The sequence below is a fragment of the Lygodium microphyllum genome, chromosome 13 (genome assembly GCF_053477565.2).
Source record: "Lygodium microphyllum isolate KBCC chromosome 13, Lygodium_microphyllum_v1.1.10, whole genome shotgun sequence".
In the NCBI taxonomy this organism is placed as follows: domain Eukaryota; kingdom Viridiplantae; phylum Streptophyta; class Polypodiopsida; order Schizaeales; family Lygodiaceae; genus Lygodium; species Lygodium microphyllum.
The window spans coordinates 131,360,616-131,377,545 of record NC_141147.1 but is presented as its reverse complement, the minus strand read 5'-3'; the positions used below and the strand labels follow the sequence as shown (position 1 = coordinate 131,377,545).

The following is a 16,930-nucleotide window of genomic DNA, read 5'->3' as shown; positions in this document are numbered from 1 at the left end:
AGCAGTAGCTGAAATTTCTGGAACCACTTGACCTATCTTCAAGAAAAATGGATGCACGATTTGTCTATAATAAAACTTTCCCAGAGAAGGGGCACTTTGAATTGGTGGCTTTTTCACACTTCATGTGTTTCATATGTTTGCATATCCAACTTTCACACTGTAGTGAGAAAATTTGTACTCAACATAGATCATGCAAAGTCCAACCAGAGCAGTCACTGGTCAAGCAGAAAGAAATGAAAAGGATGCGCATAGGCACAGGCACACGCACACACTTTCTTGTGGAGTGTGTTTCATGCAAAACTTGTTATGAGTCAGAGGAAGATGCCTCAAGGTGAGACATGAGTTGTAAAAGAAGTGTTAAAACAGCTCTATGCGATTCTTAGGAAAAACTTGAAGATCAATGCAGCAGAAAAGGCAAATCAGATTGTGAAAAAACAGTCCACTCTCCCCCCCTCCCAAAATACACACCACCCCAAAAAAAAAAACAAACAAACAAACAAACAAACAAAACCAAACACCCCCCGCCCCAAAAATAGGGGAAAAACAACAATAACTGATGTGCGTGCGTGCGTGCGTGTGTGTGTGTGTGTGTGTGTGTGTGTGTGTTGGTTGGAGGCCAAATGGCCTATCAGACCAAAGTATTATAAATCCAAACGACTCAGGGAAAACTAGATGTCCTAAGTAAAAATATAAAAGTATGAATTAAAACCAAATGACCACTTATCCTTCATATTCACTTGATCATCTAAAGAGTGGGTACTTTTATCTCACGGAGAAATGGCAAACTAGATCATGTGGCCAAAATGTGATATTGGCCAAACACAATTGCCAAATAGAATGTAACCATAGAAGTAGGTGTTGGGTATGGAGCTCACATGTGTGAACAACAAGCTATGGCAGATGGAACTCCATGGAGAGAGAGAGAGAGAGAGAGAGAGAGAGTGTGTGTGTGTGTGAGAGAGAGAGAGAGAGATAACTCTTGCACTTACACAAACTAAAAGATAGATCGATAACAATAGATGAGATATATGAGATGAAAGTACAAGCGATAGGGCCTAAATATATAGGCTAACATGTGTAGCTAACCCTTCGACCCTTATTTAATGCTAAGTGGTGTAAAAGTGTTTACACCTAAACATGCACACATGGGGATAAATGAAACTAACAAATCCCCCCTTTGGATCATGGGTGACAGAACCCATGACATGAAACATATAGACAAAGAAAAGGGAAGTTCTTACCTCGAAGAAGCAATGTCTAATCCTATACAATGATTCTAGAAAAGGAGTTACATAAGTAAGAGAGATACAACACAATGTAGGTCATGACATAGTCTACCAACCAGCTCAGGGACCCGATGTAAGACATGGTTTAGAGGTACATGCGCATGACTCTAAGGCTCACCAAAAACCAATGTGGCTCAAAAGCATTGGGCAGAGGCCAAATAAAGTGATGGAACATCTTAGCCCATGGATGAGCACGGCCACTCTCTAATTCCAACCACTTTTTTTTACTTTTTTAATTTTAAATTTTATTGGGATAAAAATCCCCCCTCAATGTTGATGCCAAGGACATCACGATTAGAGGCTTCATTCGATGCCGGACAATGCTACCATGAAAAGCCCCAAATTTTGGTGATGAAATTGGAGAAATTTGGATGGAAATTTAAATGCCTAAAATTTTGATGGAGAAATGTGAGAATTTCAAAATCCCCCAATTTGCATGCAATCTGCCCCTAAAGAAACAAGAATTGCACTTTAATTTATAACCGTTTAAATTAAACCTTATCTTCTTTGGGAATGATGGGCTGAAATGCTGAGGACGTGGACCACAAGGTAACACATGGCTGGTCAGTGGCGGTGACTCTTCAAATGTGGTGCTGAAGAATACACATCGCAGGTCTGTTGGGACTCAGTAAGATGACAGGGCAAGTCAGCTCAGCACAAGCAATCGACATGAGGCAATCAACGGTTTGAGTGTTGGAAGGCAGTCGAGAGGAGGCACAGCATGTGAGAGATAAGTGAACGGGTTGAAGACGATGACCTAGCAGCAGTAACAAACATGCCAAAGGCTGCAAGTTGCAATCAGGCCAGGCAATGCTGCACAGGCATGGTACAACTGGACAAGGCAGCTTGCTTTTCTTCTTCTCTTCTTTCTTCTTCTTCTTCTTCAGCTATTGCTGCTGCTGTATTATGAACAGCAGGTCATGGAGTGTGTACACAGGCTGCTACTTCACTTCACACAAACAGGTCAGATGGACTGCTCTGATACCATTGTTGGGTATGGAGCTTGCATGTGTGACCAGCAGGCTATGGTGGATGGAACTCCATGGAGGTGCATATGAGAGAGAGAGAGAGAACTCTTGCACTTACACAAACTAAAAGATAGATTGATAATGATAGATGATATGTATGAGATGAAAGTACAAGTGATAGGGCCTGAATATATAGGCTAACATGCGTAGCTAACCCTTTGACCCTTATTTAATGCTAAGTGGTGTAAAAGGCACAAACTTTTACACAAAGTGGAGTTTCCCTTCAGGTCGAAAACATTTCTCCTAGTGTTTCCCACTTCAATTGGGATTCGGAATGCCAAGTGGCAAATTTGTGGAAATGAATACAAATTATGGCAACATTAGGCCTATACATTGCTATCCCTTCAAGACATCCATACTCTTTTTACTTTTCCTCCCTTAGAAATATCTCGTTCCTTTCTCTCTTTACACTTTTTCCCCCTCCTCACCCACCCCTTAATGGCATGGGGCTTCAATTTCCTTCTTCTAAGACATTACCAATTTTGTTTCCCTTTCGGTTTTCATTTTTGGAATTTTCCTCAACTATGATGTAAGCGCCTCATACAATGTACACCAAGTTGCATTCCATTCACGTGAGGTACATTTTGTGCAGCACTATATTGTACGGGTTTCGTGCATTCGAACAATATCTTTAAAAAATTAACCATTTTAAACAATCTGTTGGTGTGTTTTTTTTTTTTTAACAATAGTCTTTTTTTGTTGTTGTAACTTCAAACTTCTAAGTGGTCTCTTCGTTCAAACCTCATCTACTCTTTCACACTTCTCCCTCGTCTCTTCTCCCTCACCTCATCCCTTATACAAGGGCAACCCCCCCAACTGATCACACAAATCAACCTTCTTTTAATCAAATGTGCAAGGTTGTTTTGCACATGTGATGCACATGGCAATTATTTCATGGTAACAAGCCAAGGACCCAAAGAATGCAGTGGATGTCAAAGGCAAAAGTTGGGATATGTTATGCCTGCCAAGTACTAGTTGGTACCCGGTGTAAGATTTGGGCCTAGATCAATTTATTGGCCACTAAGGTCAATGGTGACATTAGAGATTAGACATTTATTAATTAAGTAGTGCTAGTCTAAGAGCTAATAACTACTAGGGGATACTTGAAAGACAAATTAGCCTAGCTAATTTAACTATTGACATGTGATTTTTTTTTGCACTAGAATAATTATTTAATTAATTTTTAAAATTAATATTTTAAAAATGAATTTAATAAGCTTGAGTAAATACCAATCCCCAAGCAAACCAAGGGGCAAATTGGTTTGGAGGCTTGCTAGTCAATCATGATAGCAAGAGGCACTTAGATTAGCAGAGAATATCAAAGGATCTTAGTTGTAATCCTTCCATTTGCAATATAAGATTTAAAAATACCATAAGGGGTGCCAATTTTGGGATCAACATGATCCCCAATGTCCAAGATTAAAGTGATAAAGTGTGCATTTTCAATTTATGTGAGTTTTAGCTTGTTGTAATTAGTGCTTAATTAGGTTATTTACCACCCTATCCAAGGAGAAAGGATGGTTTCATGGTTCCATCACCGAGACACCATCAATTCCCTCGAATTGGTGGGCTTAAGACACCTGATTGAAGGTCAAAACATAGCATCCATAAACGTCAGAAACCTTTAGAAACGAAATGTTAGAAACATATTTCATAAGTTTCTTTCAAAAGGGGGTAAAATAAGAAACACAGGTTTTTTTATATAGAGATTTTTAATAGTTTTGACTAGGGAAAGAGGTTCTAAACCTCTATGGAACTCTCTCTTAAACAAAGAATGGCCAATTGAGCTTGACTAATAACAAAGTCAATTGAGAATAATATGTTTCATATCCATGATCCATTATTGACTTGCCACTTATGTCAAAGTTAGTCTTTGGACAAGCTATACTATGGTTTAGAACCCACACATTATAATTCATTCATACCATACAAAGAAAATTAAAATTAATATGTAAATAGCCTATCTACAATATGGATTGAGTGAAGTTGCAACATCACAATTCTCATTTCAAAACGAACTGACAAAATGTCAAAATCGAGAATGAATCATAATATATCATAAATAACTAATAAATGAGACTAAAGTCGTATAATATTCAACTCTCAAGACAAAAATAGATACTAGACTGACAAAGTCCAATAACTATAGAAAAAATCACAAAAACTCAATCTCTCATCTGAAATCTTCAGCCCTCATGAGTCATTACACATCATCATCGTCATGTTTAACATTGCCCAATAGTTTTTGTCCAAAAAAACATGTTTTGAGTTCAAACTCACCAAAAATTTAAAAAAGCCCACGTTTTTTAACTCTCAGAAACATTTCATACTTCAAGAAACGTTTCGTAAGTTTCAAATTTAAAGAAGCATGTTTCTTAGCTACTATGGGTCAAAAGCTTTGCTCTAGTGCTGAAATTATATTCAACTGAGCATTACAGCAAGAATGTCAACAAATAGTGAGATGGGATCAAGCAAGCATGATGCCTCTCAATCTGAAAATTCACAAAGTGTTGGGAAAAATGCAATGCTTGACCTTGGAACAAGCTTATAGCATGGACAGCAAGCTGATAATGTTGGTTTATACCAAAATATAGGACCCTCTAGGCCTTTAGAAGCTGATGATCGGCAAGAGAAATAGGAATTTGATTATCGATTTAAAGACTAGCTAAGGACAGCAATGGAAATGTTTATTCAATTGGCAAATGATCCTCAGTTCATGCATTTTTTGTACCCTTAAAAGAGAGTAGCAAAGGCAAGAAGAGGAAATCGTCTTCAAGAGCTTCAAGATAGTAAGATGCACCGAAGGAAGAGCCAATACAGCACCATGATATTCTAAATGTGAGTAGTGAGCATAAGCAAATAATGCCAGTGGGGCAATTGATGCATATGCAAGGCCAACTTAGAAGAGCCAATCCAATGCTTTTTGGACAGCAAGGCATACATGCAATCATAGAGCCGCCAGGTTACTTTGGTAGCAGCACTAGTTTCCATGCTATGGTGGATCAAGGACCACATACAAGAATATATGACACAATCCGTTATCATATGCAGCAACAAATGCATGATGTGCATGTCCCAATGTATCGGAGTATGGCTGGTAATATGCATAACCCCATGTATAAAAATGTTGATATGGTGCTAGGGCACAAAGTAGCAAGTTTGGCAATGCATATATGCAACTTAGTGTATTTGGGACTCATGGTATTAATGTTAGTCATGCAAATGCTCCATACAGTGTTGGTCATGAGGAAAAATGCAACTAGTAATACATGCAATGTATGGGAAAATGTATCTTGGTATGGCTAGTAGTATGCAAATCTCCATGCACAGTCACATTGCAATGGTCCAAAGTATGCAAATGAGAATGTTTTCTAATGTATCTGGTGCTCCTAACATGTCAAGTACACATGAGGGACTAATCAACCGAATGCAATGTTGCATATTAGTTTTAGTTGAAATTGCAACAATGTGAAAGTATAAAGCATCGCGGTACATAAGGAGAAGAAAGGCCTACAACCTAGTGGAGATTTGAGGCAAGTAACATTAGAGATAAAGTTTCCATATGCTTTGGGTCACTTGGAGCCGACTTCCTGCTCAATCAGGTTCACCAGAGCAGGGATTCAAAGCATTGCCTGATGCTCAAGGGGGAGGTAGCAATTCCACTCTAGTTGTGGACAGCTTTGGTATGTTGTGGATCTCGGATGTATTCAGCATGCATCCAAGATACTGTGCTAACAATATGTCTACCATGGAGTTACTACTCAGTGTACTAGTCATTGTGAGATGTATGCATATGAGTATGGTTGTTCCCATGGCTCTGAGATTATACTTTTGCATCAATTTGGGATCAGTTCATGATCAGTTATTCATGAGCTTTTGCCTTAGTTTTGAGATCAATTTCTGATCAATTTCAACTCAATTTTGGTTAGTTTGAGAACTGCTTATGGTCACTTTTGGGATTAGTTTTGCATCTATTTTTGCAATCAGTTTGGGATCACATTTGCAATTGTTTGTGATTAGTTCTCAAAGCAACGAGTGATCAGTTTATGCTCAATTTCCAATGATTTACAACTACTCCATGGATAGCAGCATGTGAGTAAATGCCATTGATAGTTTCAGCCTAGCGTTTTTGCATTTTCTGCATTTTGCGTTTAGGATTTGCAGCCCCAAAAAGGGGAGCCATCCTAGACTAACTATGCCTATTTATAGGCCACTCTCTCATTCATTCCTCACGGCTGATTCATTCAGTCCGTCACCTCCTCTCCAACCTCTCCACTGCCCTCACACCCCTTCAAGAGGACATTGCGGTTCGTGGTTCGTGGCTGTCTTCATCATCTTCCTTGTGCTACAGGACCCTTGTTCCCTTCTAGCACATTCACTCCATGATTCAAGTCTTCATCATTCCATTCATCAGAGTTTCTTCTCTCTTCCCTTCTCTTCTCCATATTTGCCGAGTTCACTCCGTGTTCCTCCCCGCAAACCCTACTATCTCGCTGGCACGTCATCTTTCGACATGGTATCAGAGCTGGATCTGCTCAAACAACGGCAAAGATCCTCCTCTGCAGTGATGGCAAAGACCAGTGGCAGGTTCCGACATCCACTTCTCTTCTTCTTCCGCTGCATCAAAATCTCGTTTTTGCAGGTTTCAGGTGTTTTCAGCTTGCTGCCCACACCCCTTTCGCGGAGGACGTCACAGTCTCAGCTATCCCTTGCTGTCATCTACAGTTTGGCGCCCGTTTTCCAGCCTTCCACCCGCCATTTGCAACTGTTTATAGCAAAGCGACTACTGCTGATCACTCTCCATTCAAAAAACAATCTCGTTTTTGCAGATTTCAAGTATTTCAGCTTGCTGTCCACACCCCAGACGCAGAGGACATCAGGGTTCAAGCTAGCCATTGCTGTCTATAACAGTCTGGTGCCTGTTTCCAACCTACCACACACTGTTCAGAGCTAATTTTAACATACTAATTGCTACCGCTGGTTTTTCCTGCGTTTTAAGTCTCTCTCTCTCCTATAGCCTGCGTCTTTAGTCTTTCTATCTCCTCACCTACGTTTTCCTACTGGTTGCAACCTCTTACTGCCGGTAGCATCCTCATCCCACTGGCAACTCACTTCCAGCCCTTCCACTGCCCTCCCACCCCTTGCAACGAACATTGCAATTCGTGCTTCACACTGCCCTCACACCCCTTGAGGCGGACATTGCAGTTCATGGTTCGTGGCTGACCTCTTCCTTCTTCAGCAAGGCACACTGGTACCCATGGCTTCTACCCCAACAGATAACCAGACTACTGGGTGCTTCTACTGTGGCATCATCGGATACACCACCGATGCTTGCCGACTTCGACCTTTACTCCCCACCCCCCGAAGTATATGTGTCTCCCATCTGGCACTTCCTGTGCCACCTCTCCTTTCTGGGCCACAGAGATCATTGTGTATCGGCTATCAAAGTATTATGCTCAAGGCAATAAGCCGCAAACGATGCGCACTAAGTCCTTTCGAGCACACGGAGACTCTAAGACCTTACGAGGCGATAAGCCCTCCTAGAGACCACCCCACTGCGCGGAGGTTTCCCCCACCCACTTTCGGGTACATTGGCTTCCACGGCCCACATCTCCTCCACAATCCACTTTCTTGAGAGCCCATGACTGTTCCCCACTCCTGGCTCATCCTGAGCCTCCATCTTCTCCACCCTCTTTCACTCAGGTTTAAGAGGCCACTTCTAGGTGCTTTTTGGCTTCTTCTTTCGAGCCCCGGATACCTTCTTCGGCACGATCGGTGACACTTCCTTCGTCATCAAATACTTCGCAGTCCGTAAGCCATGAGTGATTGGATTCCCTTTCTCTCTCGCACTAGGATTTTGAGGGGGATTTTCTTACTTCGCCCTTAGAGGGGGCTTCCAACTCTTCTTCGGCTTCAGAGGAGGCTCCTACTTCTACTCCTTCAGATTCAGAGAGGGACCCTATGAGCCATGAAGTTCTTCACACACCACCACCTTTCACTTTCGAGGAGTGGCTCTCCTTTGAGCAATCATTTCCTCTACTCATACCCGGAATCTAGAGAATCTACCTAGATCAGGGCCCTTGGGTCTTCAACAGCGACTTGGTGGCTAGACCTTGGTATTCCTTGCAGTATGGAGTCACAGAGCTAGTGACTTCTCTCCCGAGGTTGAGTTTTGAGTTCTACAACTCATCTAGTCTCCTGACTATCTTCAAAGGTCTCCTTTCAGGTGGTATTCTCAGATTATAGGGTGGATCTTCTTTGTCCCTTGGTCAGTATGGAGCCACCTCACGAGATCGTATACGGGCATATCCTTATGGTTCTCGACACCACACAAAGTCTGGCATTCCTCCTATGCATTGCATGTTTTCGTCATCTTTGTACTAGGGCACTTGGGCAAGTGAACAATTTTCCCACGAGGGACATTGTCCAAGTGACACCTACTGTATGAGCATTCTTCAGCATGTAGCATTATGTCTCCACCTCACTTTTCTCTTGTTTTCCATTTTGGGCCTGAGAGAAGCTGTTGAGAAACCCTTCACCCGTAGTTTACGGTTTTGCGTTTTTGCGTTTTGCATTTAGGGTTGCAACCCCAAAAATTGGCGCCATCCTAGACTGACTATACCTATTTATAGGCCACTCTCTCATTCATTCCTCATGACTGATTCAATCAGTCCGTCACCTCTTCTCTCCAGCCTCTCCACTACTCTCACCCCCCTTCAGGGGGACATTGCAGTTTATGGTTCGTGGTTGTCTTCATCATCTTCCTTGTGCTGTGGCACCCTTATTCCCCTGTATCACATTCACTCCATGGTTCAGGTCTTCATCATTCCATTCATCAAAGTTTCTTCTCTCTTCCCTTCTCTTCTCCATATTTGCCGAGTTCACTCTGTGTTCCTCCCCGCAAACCCTACTGTCTCGTTGGTACATCATCTTTTAATATCCAATGGGTTTCTAGCAACAGTTCTAGACTGTATTTTAGATTTATATCATGTTTATGCTAGCTGAAAATTTTCAGCAAGATTTGGCGCATTTGGCATGGTTGGACAACAATTGCTAATGTTGTGACTATGATGCCTTGTGGAAATTCTAGTACAGTATCTTTTTCTTTTGGCACAGTGCAATGTAGTCCAAGACGATTGCAAGGATTTCAAGGGGAAGGTCTGTCACGGGGACGTGAAACTTTAAGATGCTTTAATTTTGCCAATAACATTTGATTAAGTTATTAATCAAATATACAAGGTTGTTTAGGACATGTGATACACATGGCAGTTATTTCATGGTAACAACCAAGGACCCCAAGGATGCAGTGGGTGTCAAAGACAAAAGTTATGATAAGTTATGCCAGCTGGGCTTTGAGGTCACTAGGTATTTTGACCCTAACACAATTGTTTCACCAATAAGTGTCAGTGGTGACACTAGGGACTAGCAGTAATTAATTAATTAATTAATGTCAATCTAAGGGTCAACAAAGGTTGGAGACCACTCAAGGTTGCAAATGGCCTAGCCAATTTAATTATGGATCGGCACATTTATTTTTGGGCAAGGTTAGAAGGGCTGAAATTAATTTTCAGGATGATTTAATTTTGAAATTTAATTAAATGACTAGATAATGCTGAAAAATGGGTTTAGAAGTCTACCACTTAGCAAAAATGCCCATGCAAACTGAGAAACGTCTTTGGGGGTTGGGTCTGAGCCATTCAGTTTGTTTACAGCCTGGGGGACACAGAGAGGGAGTTGCTAGTCCATTTTCCGATCAAAGAACAGCAATTTGTTGCTATAGACAGAGGATAGCAAGGATACACCTTCCAAGGGCTAGCAATAGCATTGTTGATTAGGTAATAGCATTTTGAAGGTCCTTGGCATTAAATGCAGGCTGGAGCAAGCAACATGCAGATTTTAGGGTTTTCTCACAAAGAAAATCATATTTCTCTCTTGTCTTAGCTTTCTCTCACCTTCTCCAATAATTTCTCCTTGTAAACCCTAAATTTCTACAAAAATTAGGATTTGACAACCACCTCGGTGAAATTTGTGTAATTGTCAAGGAATTCAGATACTAGCCCATTCATTGTAAATTGGGGCAACATTTGGCCAGTTTGTGGTTTCAATTGTGCAAATCCTAGGTGAAAGTCAAGGGGCAAATGGCCCAAAGTGCTTGCTAATTGTTATTACAGCAAGGGGCTTTTGGAACAGCAAAGGAGATTGTGGAATCTCAGCTTGTACTCATTCCTTTAGAAATCAAATTTCAAGAAATACCGAAAGGGGCATCAGTTTTGGGACCAACAAATTTTCCAATGTCCAAGATTATTAAGGTAAATTGTGCATTTCAATTTGTGTTTATTTGATGATTGTTGTAATTGAGTGCTTAATCAAGAAGGAAGGTTGGTTTCAATCACCCTTCTCTCCCTCTCCCTCTTCCTCTCTCTTTCCCTCACTATCTCTCTTCTTCACCCCATCCCTTTTTCTCTCCCTCTCCCTATCCCTATCCCTATCCCTCACATTCTCTCCCTCTACTCTCCCTGTCCCTCTCCCTCCTCTCTCTCCCTCTCCCTCTCGCTTTCCCAAATCCCTCATCCCCTCTCCTCCTTTCTCCTCATTCTTCTCCATACTGCCTAGGCCTCTTCAAGTAGAGCGCCTAAGTAGAGGATGCTCCAATTAGAGAGCCTGAGTATGATGACACAAATGTTATCAATGATGGTGACTTTGTTGAGCCATTTGAGGCCTCTTCTCGTGAAGGTGGCTCTCCACCTTTCAATGTATCTAGGCTTGATGATGAGTCGTCCTCATGAGTCATGAGTCATTTTGTATTTTTTTCATTTGTTGTATGCCAAGGAACCAAAGATATGCTTGTTTTGTAATCTTATCTAGTATTTTTGGCTCCTAATGTCCTTTTAAGTTGGTACTAACCCTAGCAAGACCTACCGATTGATCAAAGCAATGACTTGGATTGTTTGGCACTCATTAGCTTAATTGCCCTTCCTTGCTGGGGGCTTCACACTCTGGGCCAGCAAGGAGTCTTTTCCTCGAGACAAAGTTCTTGCCTGCATTAAGGCAACCTTGGAGGCCATTCATTTCATAGGTTTTCAGCTGGACATACATCTCTCTTTTTTTCTTTAGGTGCTTCTCCTTTCCCCCATCCACATAGACATCTTGGAAGGCAACCTTGGAGGCCATTCATTTCATAGGTTTTCAGCTGGACATACATCTCTCTTTTTTTCTTTAGGTGCTTCTCCTTTCCCCCATCCACATAGACATCTTCGGGAGAGAGGAGGTGCTTACTTATCCTTCCATCGTCCAATGGTGAGATGGAGCGATCTTCTTCTCTTACTGTCTACATAATTTTGATTAGTTCAAAGACATTATTATTTTTGTACTATTGTATCATTATCCATATCATCAAGATAATCATGATTGTAAAAGGGCACTTGGACAAGTAAACAATTCCCATGTGTCAGCATTGTCTAAGCAGCACTGTTGCATAGCGTTTTACGTAAGCATCACCTATTGCATTGCCCTTTGCATCATCCCATGAATTGGATTTCTATTCTTATAAACATACATCTATACGTATCTATCCCTTTTCAGTTAGACACTAGTCAATTCTGGATCCACCATATTCGTGGCAACTCATATGGCAATCTACCTAGGCAATTTCTTTAGTAGCTCTACATGCATGTTCTCCATATTTTCTTCTTAATCGATACCTATGTGCAGTCAAGATAACTTGTCTTTTTGTGGTGTGCCGGATCTAGGGATTCCTTGTATTTTTACCCTAGGACACAAATACTCAATAGAATCAAAAGAATCTCCCAAAAAAAAACCCAAAAATTGTTCAAAGTGGTTCCATCTACCTTTGCAAGTCTTGGTAGGCCATTGGGGAGCTGACAAACACCCTTTGTCCAATGCCTTGGACTCTCTAAGCTGGCCCTTTGGGCTCCCTTGGTAAGTCGCCTCTATAGTCTCGGTAGGTCACTGCGCAGTCGATGAGTACCTCTATTGTCCACACCCCATCTTTGGAGGATATCTCAATTCGAGTTACTGTCCACCAACCGGTGCCTACATCTAGCCCTTCTTCATTAGCTGGCAATCAGTCCACAGTCCCAAAGATCCTACATTTGCTTCTTGATAATCGTTGTTGCCAGTTGTTTCCAGCCATCACCATCTATCACAAGAGCTACCGCCCTTTGTATTTGCCATTACCTATGTTTGTTACATGGGTGTTGATGTCATTATCCACAAAGGCAACATACTACTACATTTTGCAACTGCCAATTGTCACCTTCCGCACTAGTCCAAACTCTCCAAGTCTATGTTTGCTGCTGCCATACACTTTCGGAGGCTATCTGCTACGTTTCAAGGATCCGTCAAAGTCCAACACGCCCTTCAACTCATACTCTCTAACCCCATTCCTAGAGATAAGGGAGTTCAATGTTCAATATTCACCTTCCATAGTGTGTTTGTTGCATGAGCATTGTATTTATTCATTATTCTTCATTCATCTTCAGAGTTCATTCCCTTTGAGTTACCCTAACCCTACTAAGTTCTTTTATCAATTTGTGCTTCGTCATATGACTATGGTTGCTACCTATAGACGAGTATTTCTTTACAAATACTTCCCTCAACCCGCTCCCAAGTATTTATCTACAAACACCTCCTATGGGGGTTAGCATAATAATTGTGGATGGGCACTAGCCAGCTCTTGGGTAGGGTCAAAAGAATAATTAATTGATTTTCAAAATATTAAATTCTAAAAATTTAGTAGTTAAAGCTAAGAATTACTTTTGGAATGCTACCAAGCGGTAAAACACACAGCCACTTGTCAAAACTTCCCATGCAAACTCGAAGAGGACTATTTAAGCGCTAGCTGAGAGTCATTCCAGCATCCAAAGGATGAGGGAGGAAGGAATAGCCATCGAATGAGCTCCGAGAGATGCAACAGCTGATCCCGCACCAGAACAGGATAGAGGCAATAGGTTTCCTTTTCCACCTTAGTGAGAGACAGTGGTAGAAGAGAAAGGCTCACCAATCATGCTAGAGTTTTACCCCCCTTTTACCCTAATTTACAGCAAAAATTTTGGTTTTCACAACCACCTCAACATTGATGCCTGATTACTGAAGACCCAACACTTGTGTTGTAAGCTCAGCTTAAGGCAAAGAGATTTGCAATTGAACCAAGAGGTAACCCATTCACCAATTATTGTGGCCCACATGTAAGAGATTGAAGACCCAATCTGACCTAGATTGTTGTACAATCAAGGAGCAAATTGTGCCCAAGCAATGCCGGTTATTTTATGACAACCAATGTATTGAAGATTGAAGGAGATCAACTTATATCTCATTGTACTTCAACCTTAGAGCAATACAAGATAAACAAGAGGGCACTAGCATGAACAAGAGCATTTCCCTTTTTTCCTACACGAGAGAGAGATAGAAAACACCCTTTTTCTTTAATTATTTAAAATAAACTCGAAAAGAAAAATGTCCATGTATTTCAAGGCGCAATGGACCACTGAACAGAAGTTAACAATGGGTAGTTTTTTTGGGACCTGCACCACCTTGTCACCACACCATTTTATAAGCATATGCCTTAAAGGGTAATACTAACAAATACCACAAGGGATGCCACTTGTTGGGACCAATCAGGTGTCAGCTGTCCAAGATCAAGCGGTATAAGTGTGTGTTTTCAGATTTGTGTATTTAATGCTTGCCGTATTTTGAGTTAAATCAGGTTATCACCACCCTTTCCAAGGAGGACGGCTGGTTTCAGGTCGATCCCTGTTTTCATGGGGCCTTTCTTGGGCCATGGCATAATGGCAGTAACACAGCTGAATGTGCTCAGAACTAATGTTCTTGCACCCATCTCAATTTATAGCATAAAAAACATCATTACTGGTACTGTATAGCAAGAAATGATCAAGTATGCTTCATCCAAAAGCACAAGACATGCCACTGAATTCCTCAGACCTAGCAACAGAAAATAGGAAATACCTTACGTACAAGAGTGAAATTGGTCTGACCTGGAAAACTGGAGAGGGCAAAGGTTCCACAATATCACCATCATTATCCAAGTTCAGATAATATTCAAGACTCAAATTTGCATGGCCATCTTCATTGTAAATGAGTCCAACAACTTGTTGCCTGCAGTAAAAATCACGTAGTTTGTCTGCTGCCCGCTGCAACCGCCGCCTCCACTCCCTCAGTTCTTGCATACAAGAAGGCACAGCACTGTGCCGATCTGTGGTTCTCCTTCGTGGTTCTTCTCTCCCAACATTAGGCTGAGCTGGAAATAGCTTTGCTGCTGCTCGGGGCAAGACATCATCTGCAAGGGCAAATGCATTTGCTAGAAGTCCCAGTTGTTGATCATCTGTTTCTGCCAGTTTAACAGCTCTAGAATCCACTTGACTTTCCCAGAAATCCTCTGCACCAGGTAGAGCTTTTACAAGAAGAAGAACATAAGTTTCAAACAAGTTCTCAAGGCCATCAAGCATAAGGCCTCCTAATTGCATGCTTATCAAAGGAGCCACATCATCAGAAAAGTCCTGCAAAAATGAGTTAGAAAGACGTAAATAAGAACAATCAAAGGTAGCACAATGCAAAAAATGTGCAGACTGCACATGCTGCTCAGCCTCAAGATTATTTAATCAACAAAAGAGCACAGAAGGAGCATTGCAGGCAACTGCAGATTACACATCCTACTCATCCTTAAGATGTTCAGCTTAGACCGCAGAGTGAAATTGCCCACTCAGCACGTTCAACATGCTTAAATATGTTTGTTCGGACTAGGACACAATGATGCTGTTTCTCAACAGACTTGACTTTCCTTTTACCTTATATAAATAAGTGTGTCATGTATGGCTTGGTAGATATTTTAAATTTGAAGGGAGGATACTGACTGAAAACAAGATTGCCTTATAGGAAATTAACCCACTTCTTCCCCTTTCTACTGCAATTTGTAATATGTACCTGTACCAAAGCCTGAAACCTCTGACCACTGCTTGAAAGCCTCACTTGTGGCATCAAACCACTAGATAGATGAGCCCTGCTTCCAGATCGATTAGAGCTTCCTGGATGATTAACTATCCAATCATCTGCAGCTGCAAGAACTGCTACACTGTCTTCTATGTGTTTCAAGTTGGCTTTGAGGGCATTCTCAACATCTGGTCTAAAAAGTTTCAGCAAAGAAGGACAAAGCGCCAAGCCCTGAGCTTCTAGCAAGGAACAGTATCCTAAAGCGATTTGCACACACTCTGCTGCTGCACGAAGGCCACCAGCTGCTGCAGCAGACAATAAGACATGCCTCTTAACTAGAGAAGCAAAGTTTGTCGTTTCATTTGAAGCCCAAAGAACAAGTTCTGATGCATATGCTGCTTGATCTCCAAAAACTGACTGGGAATCCTTCGCAGCTTGAGATACTGCAGAGAATACAAGCTGTGAAAGGGCCGCAGTGTATGCACCACCATATGATGTGCCAGATGAGCGCAGTCCTTGAATATTATGCTGAAGCTTTTGACTATGAGTATTCAAGAGCAGTGTATGAGCCCGAGGGCCATCACCAAGTCGATAAAGGGCAGATATTGCTACACGAAGTTCTTGTCCACTCGTAGAAGGTTGGCGTGCAACTTCAACAAGCTGTTCTGCAAGTCTGGCTCTGCGCTCAGAGAGCAACACTTGGAATGGAGCCACATAGAAATTCCCTACATTCTCTTTCTTACTTAAAACTGAGGCTACCTTCTCACCCTCAAACAAGGCATCCAATGCTTCATCTATCCTTCTTTCAGCTATCAAAACATCAAGAGCATCTGTTAATGCCTGAATTTTATTTTCATCTTCTGAAAGTGTTTGGTGCTCATCAATGTGGAATGCACTTTCTAAAGAGTTTTCCAGCCCATTCGGTAATGAATCTAGCCTTACACCTTCTGCCAATCCATGTATCAGGGCAGCTTGATTGGAAAGAAGATTTTGCATAGCCAATAGTTCACCCTCCAGATCTGATATTTCCTGAGAAGTCCTGTTGATCAATAAACCAGGACAGACAAAGCCACTAGCCTTAGTTTCATAGGAAACAACAAGATAACAAACTTAAAAGAATGACATTGTTTTGAGATTTCATTGCTAAGTCACCAAATCATAAAGGAAAAACCAAAAATGCTTCCCAGTTGGTGCAATTTTTTCTTGTAACTGGAAAGGATCATTTTATTAATTGAAACGGCGGACTGGGCTACAGATGTTCCCTACAGGTCTTAGGTACTAAAAGTCCAAGAGGGCGATGAGACTTCCCAACATGGCTACAGAATCCAACACTGGCCACTTTTAATTGGCAGTTATCAAAATATCTTAGCTGCTCAAGCTCCCAAACTTTGTCTATTTACTCAGATGGGAGCATGATTTGACCAGCAACTTTCATTTTAAACAACAGTAGAGAGAATTTCCTGAATGCATCACAAAAACTTCACATACTGGGCTTCTGCTTCACATAGGTACTTAGCATGAAAACAGACACAAAACAGGAGGGATATGGGTTGGGTCCAGAATGGCATTCCTATATTCCAAGGCCCTATCTAGCCTGTCCCCTTTTCAATTTTCAAGTGTCTTCTAAGGACTCAATAGCATCGAACCAAA

General features: G+C 41.5%; 1 protein-coding gene across 3 annotated transcripts in view; it reads right to left on the bottom strand.

Annotated features, from left to right (window-relative positions):
• The window catches only part of EXO84B (exocyst complex component 84B), a 43,916-nt gene that overhangs the window by 13,499 nt on the left and 13,487 nt on the right, over positions 1–16,930 (bottom strand). For 2 of the 3 annotated variants that reach the window (XM_087691765.1, XM_087691766.1), the window contains exons 3-4: positions 15,275–16,319; positions 14,329–14,850 (exon numbers count right to left, since the gene is read on the bottom strand). In XM_087691765.1, coding sequence (XP_087547891.1) covers positions 14,329–14,850; positions 15,275–16,319 — 1,567 coding nt within the window. The remainder of the gene's footprint in view (positions 1–14,328; positions 14,851–15,274; positions 16,320–16,930) is intronic. The other variant, XM_087691767.1, reaches the window with a different exon arrangement.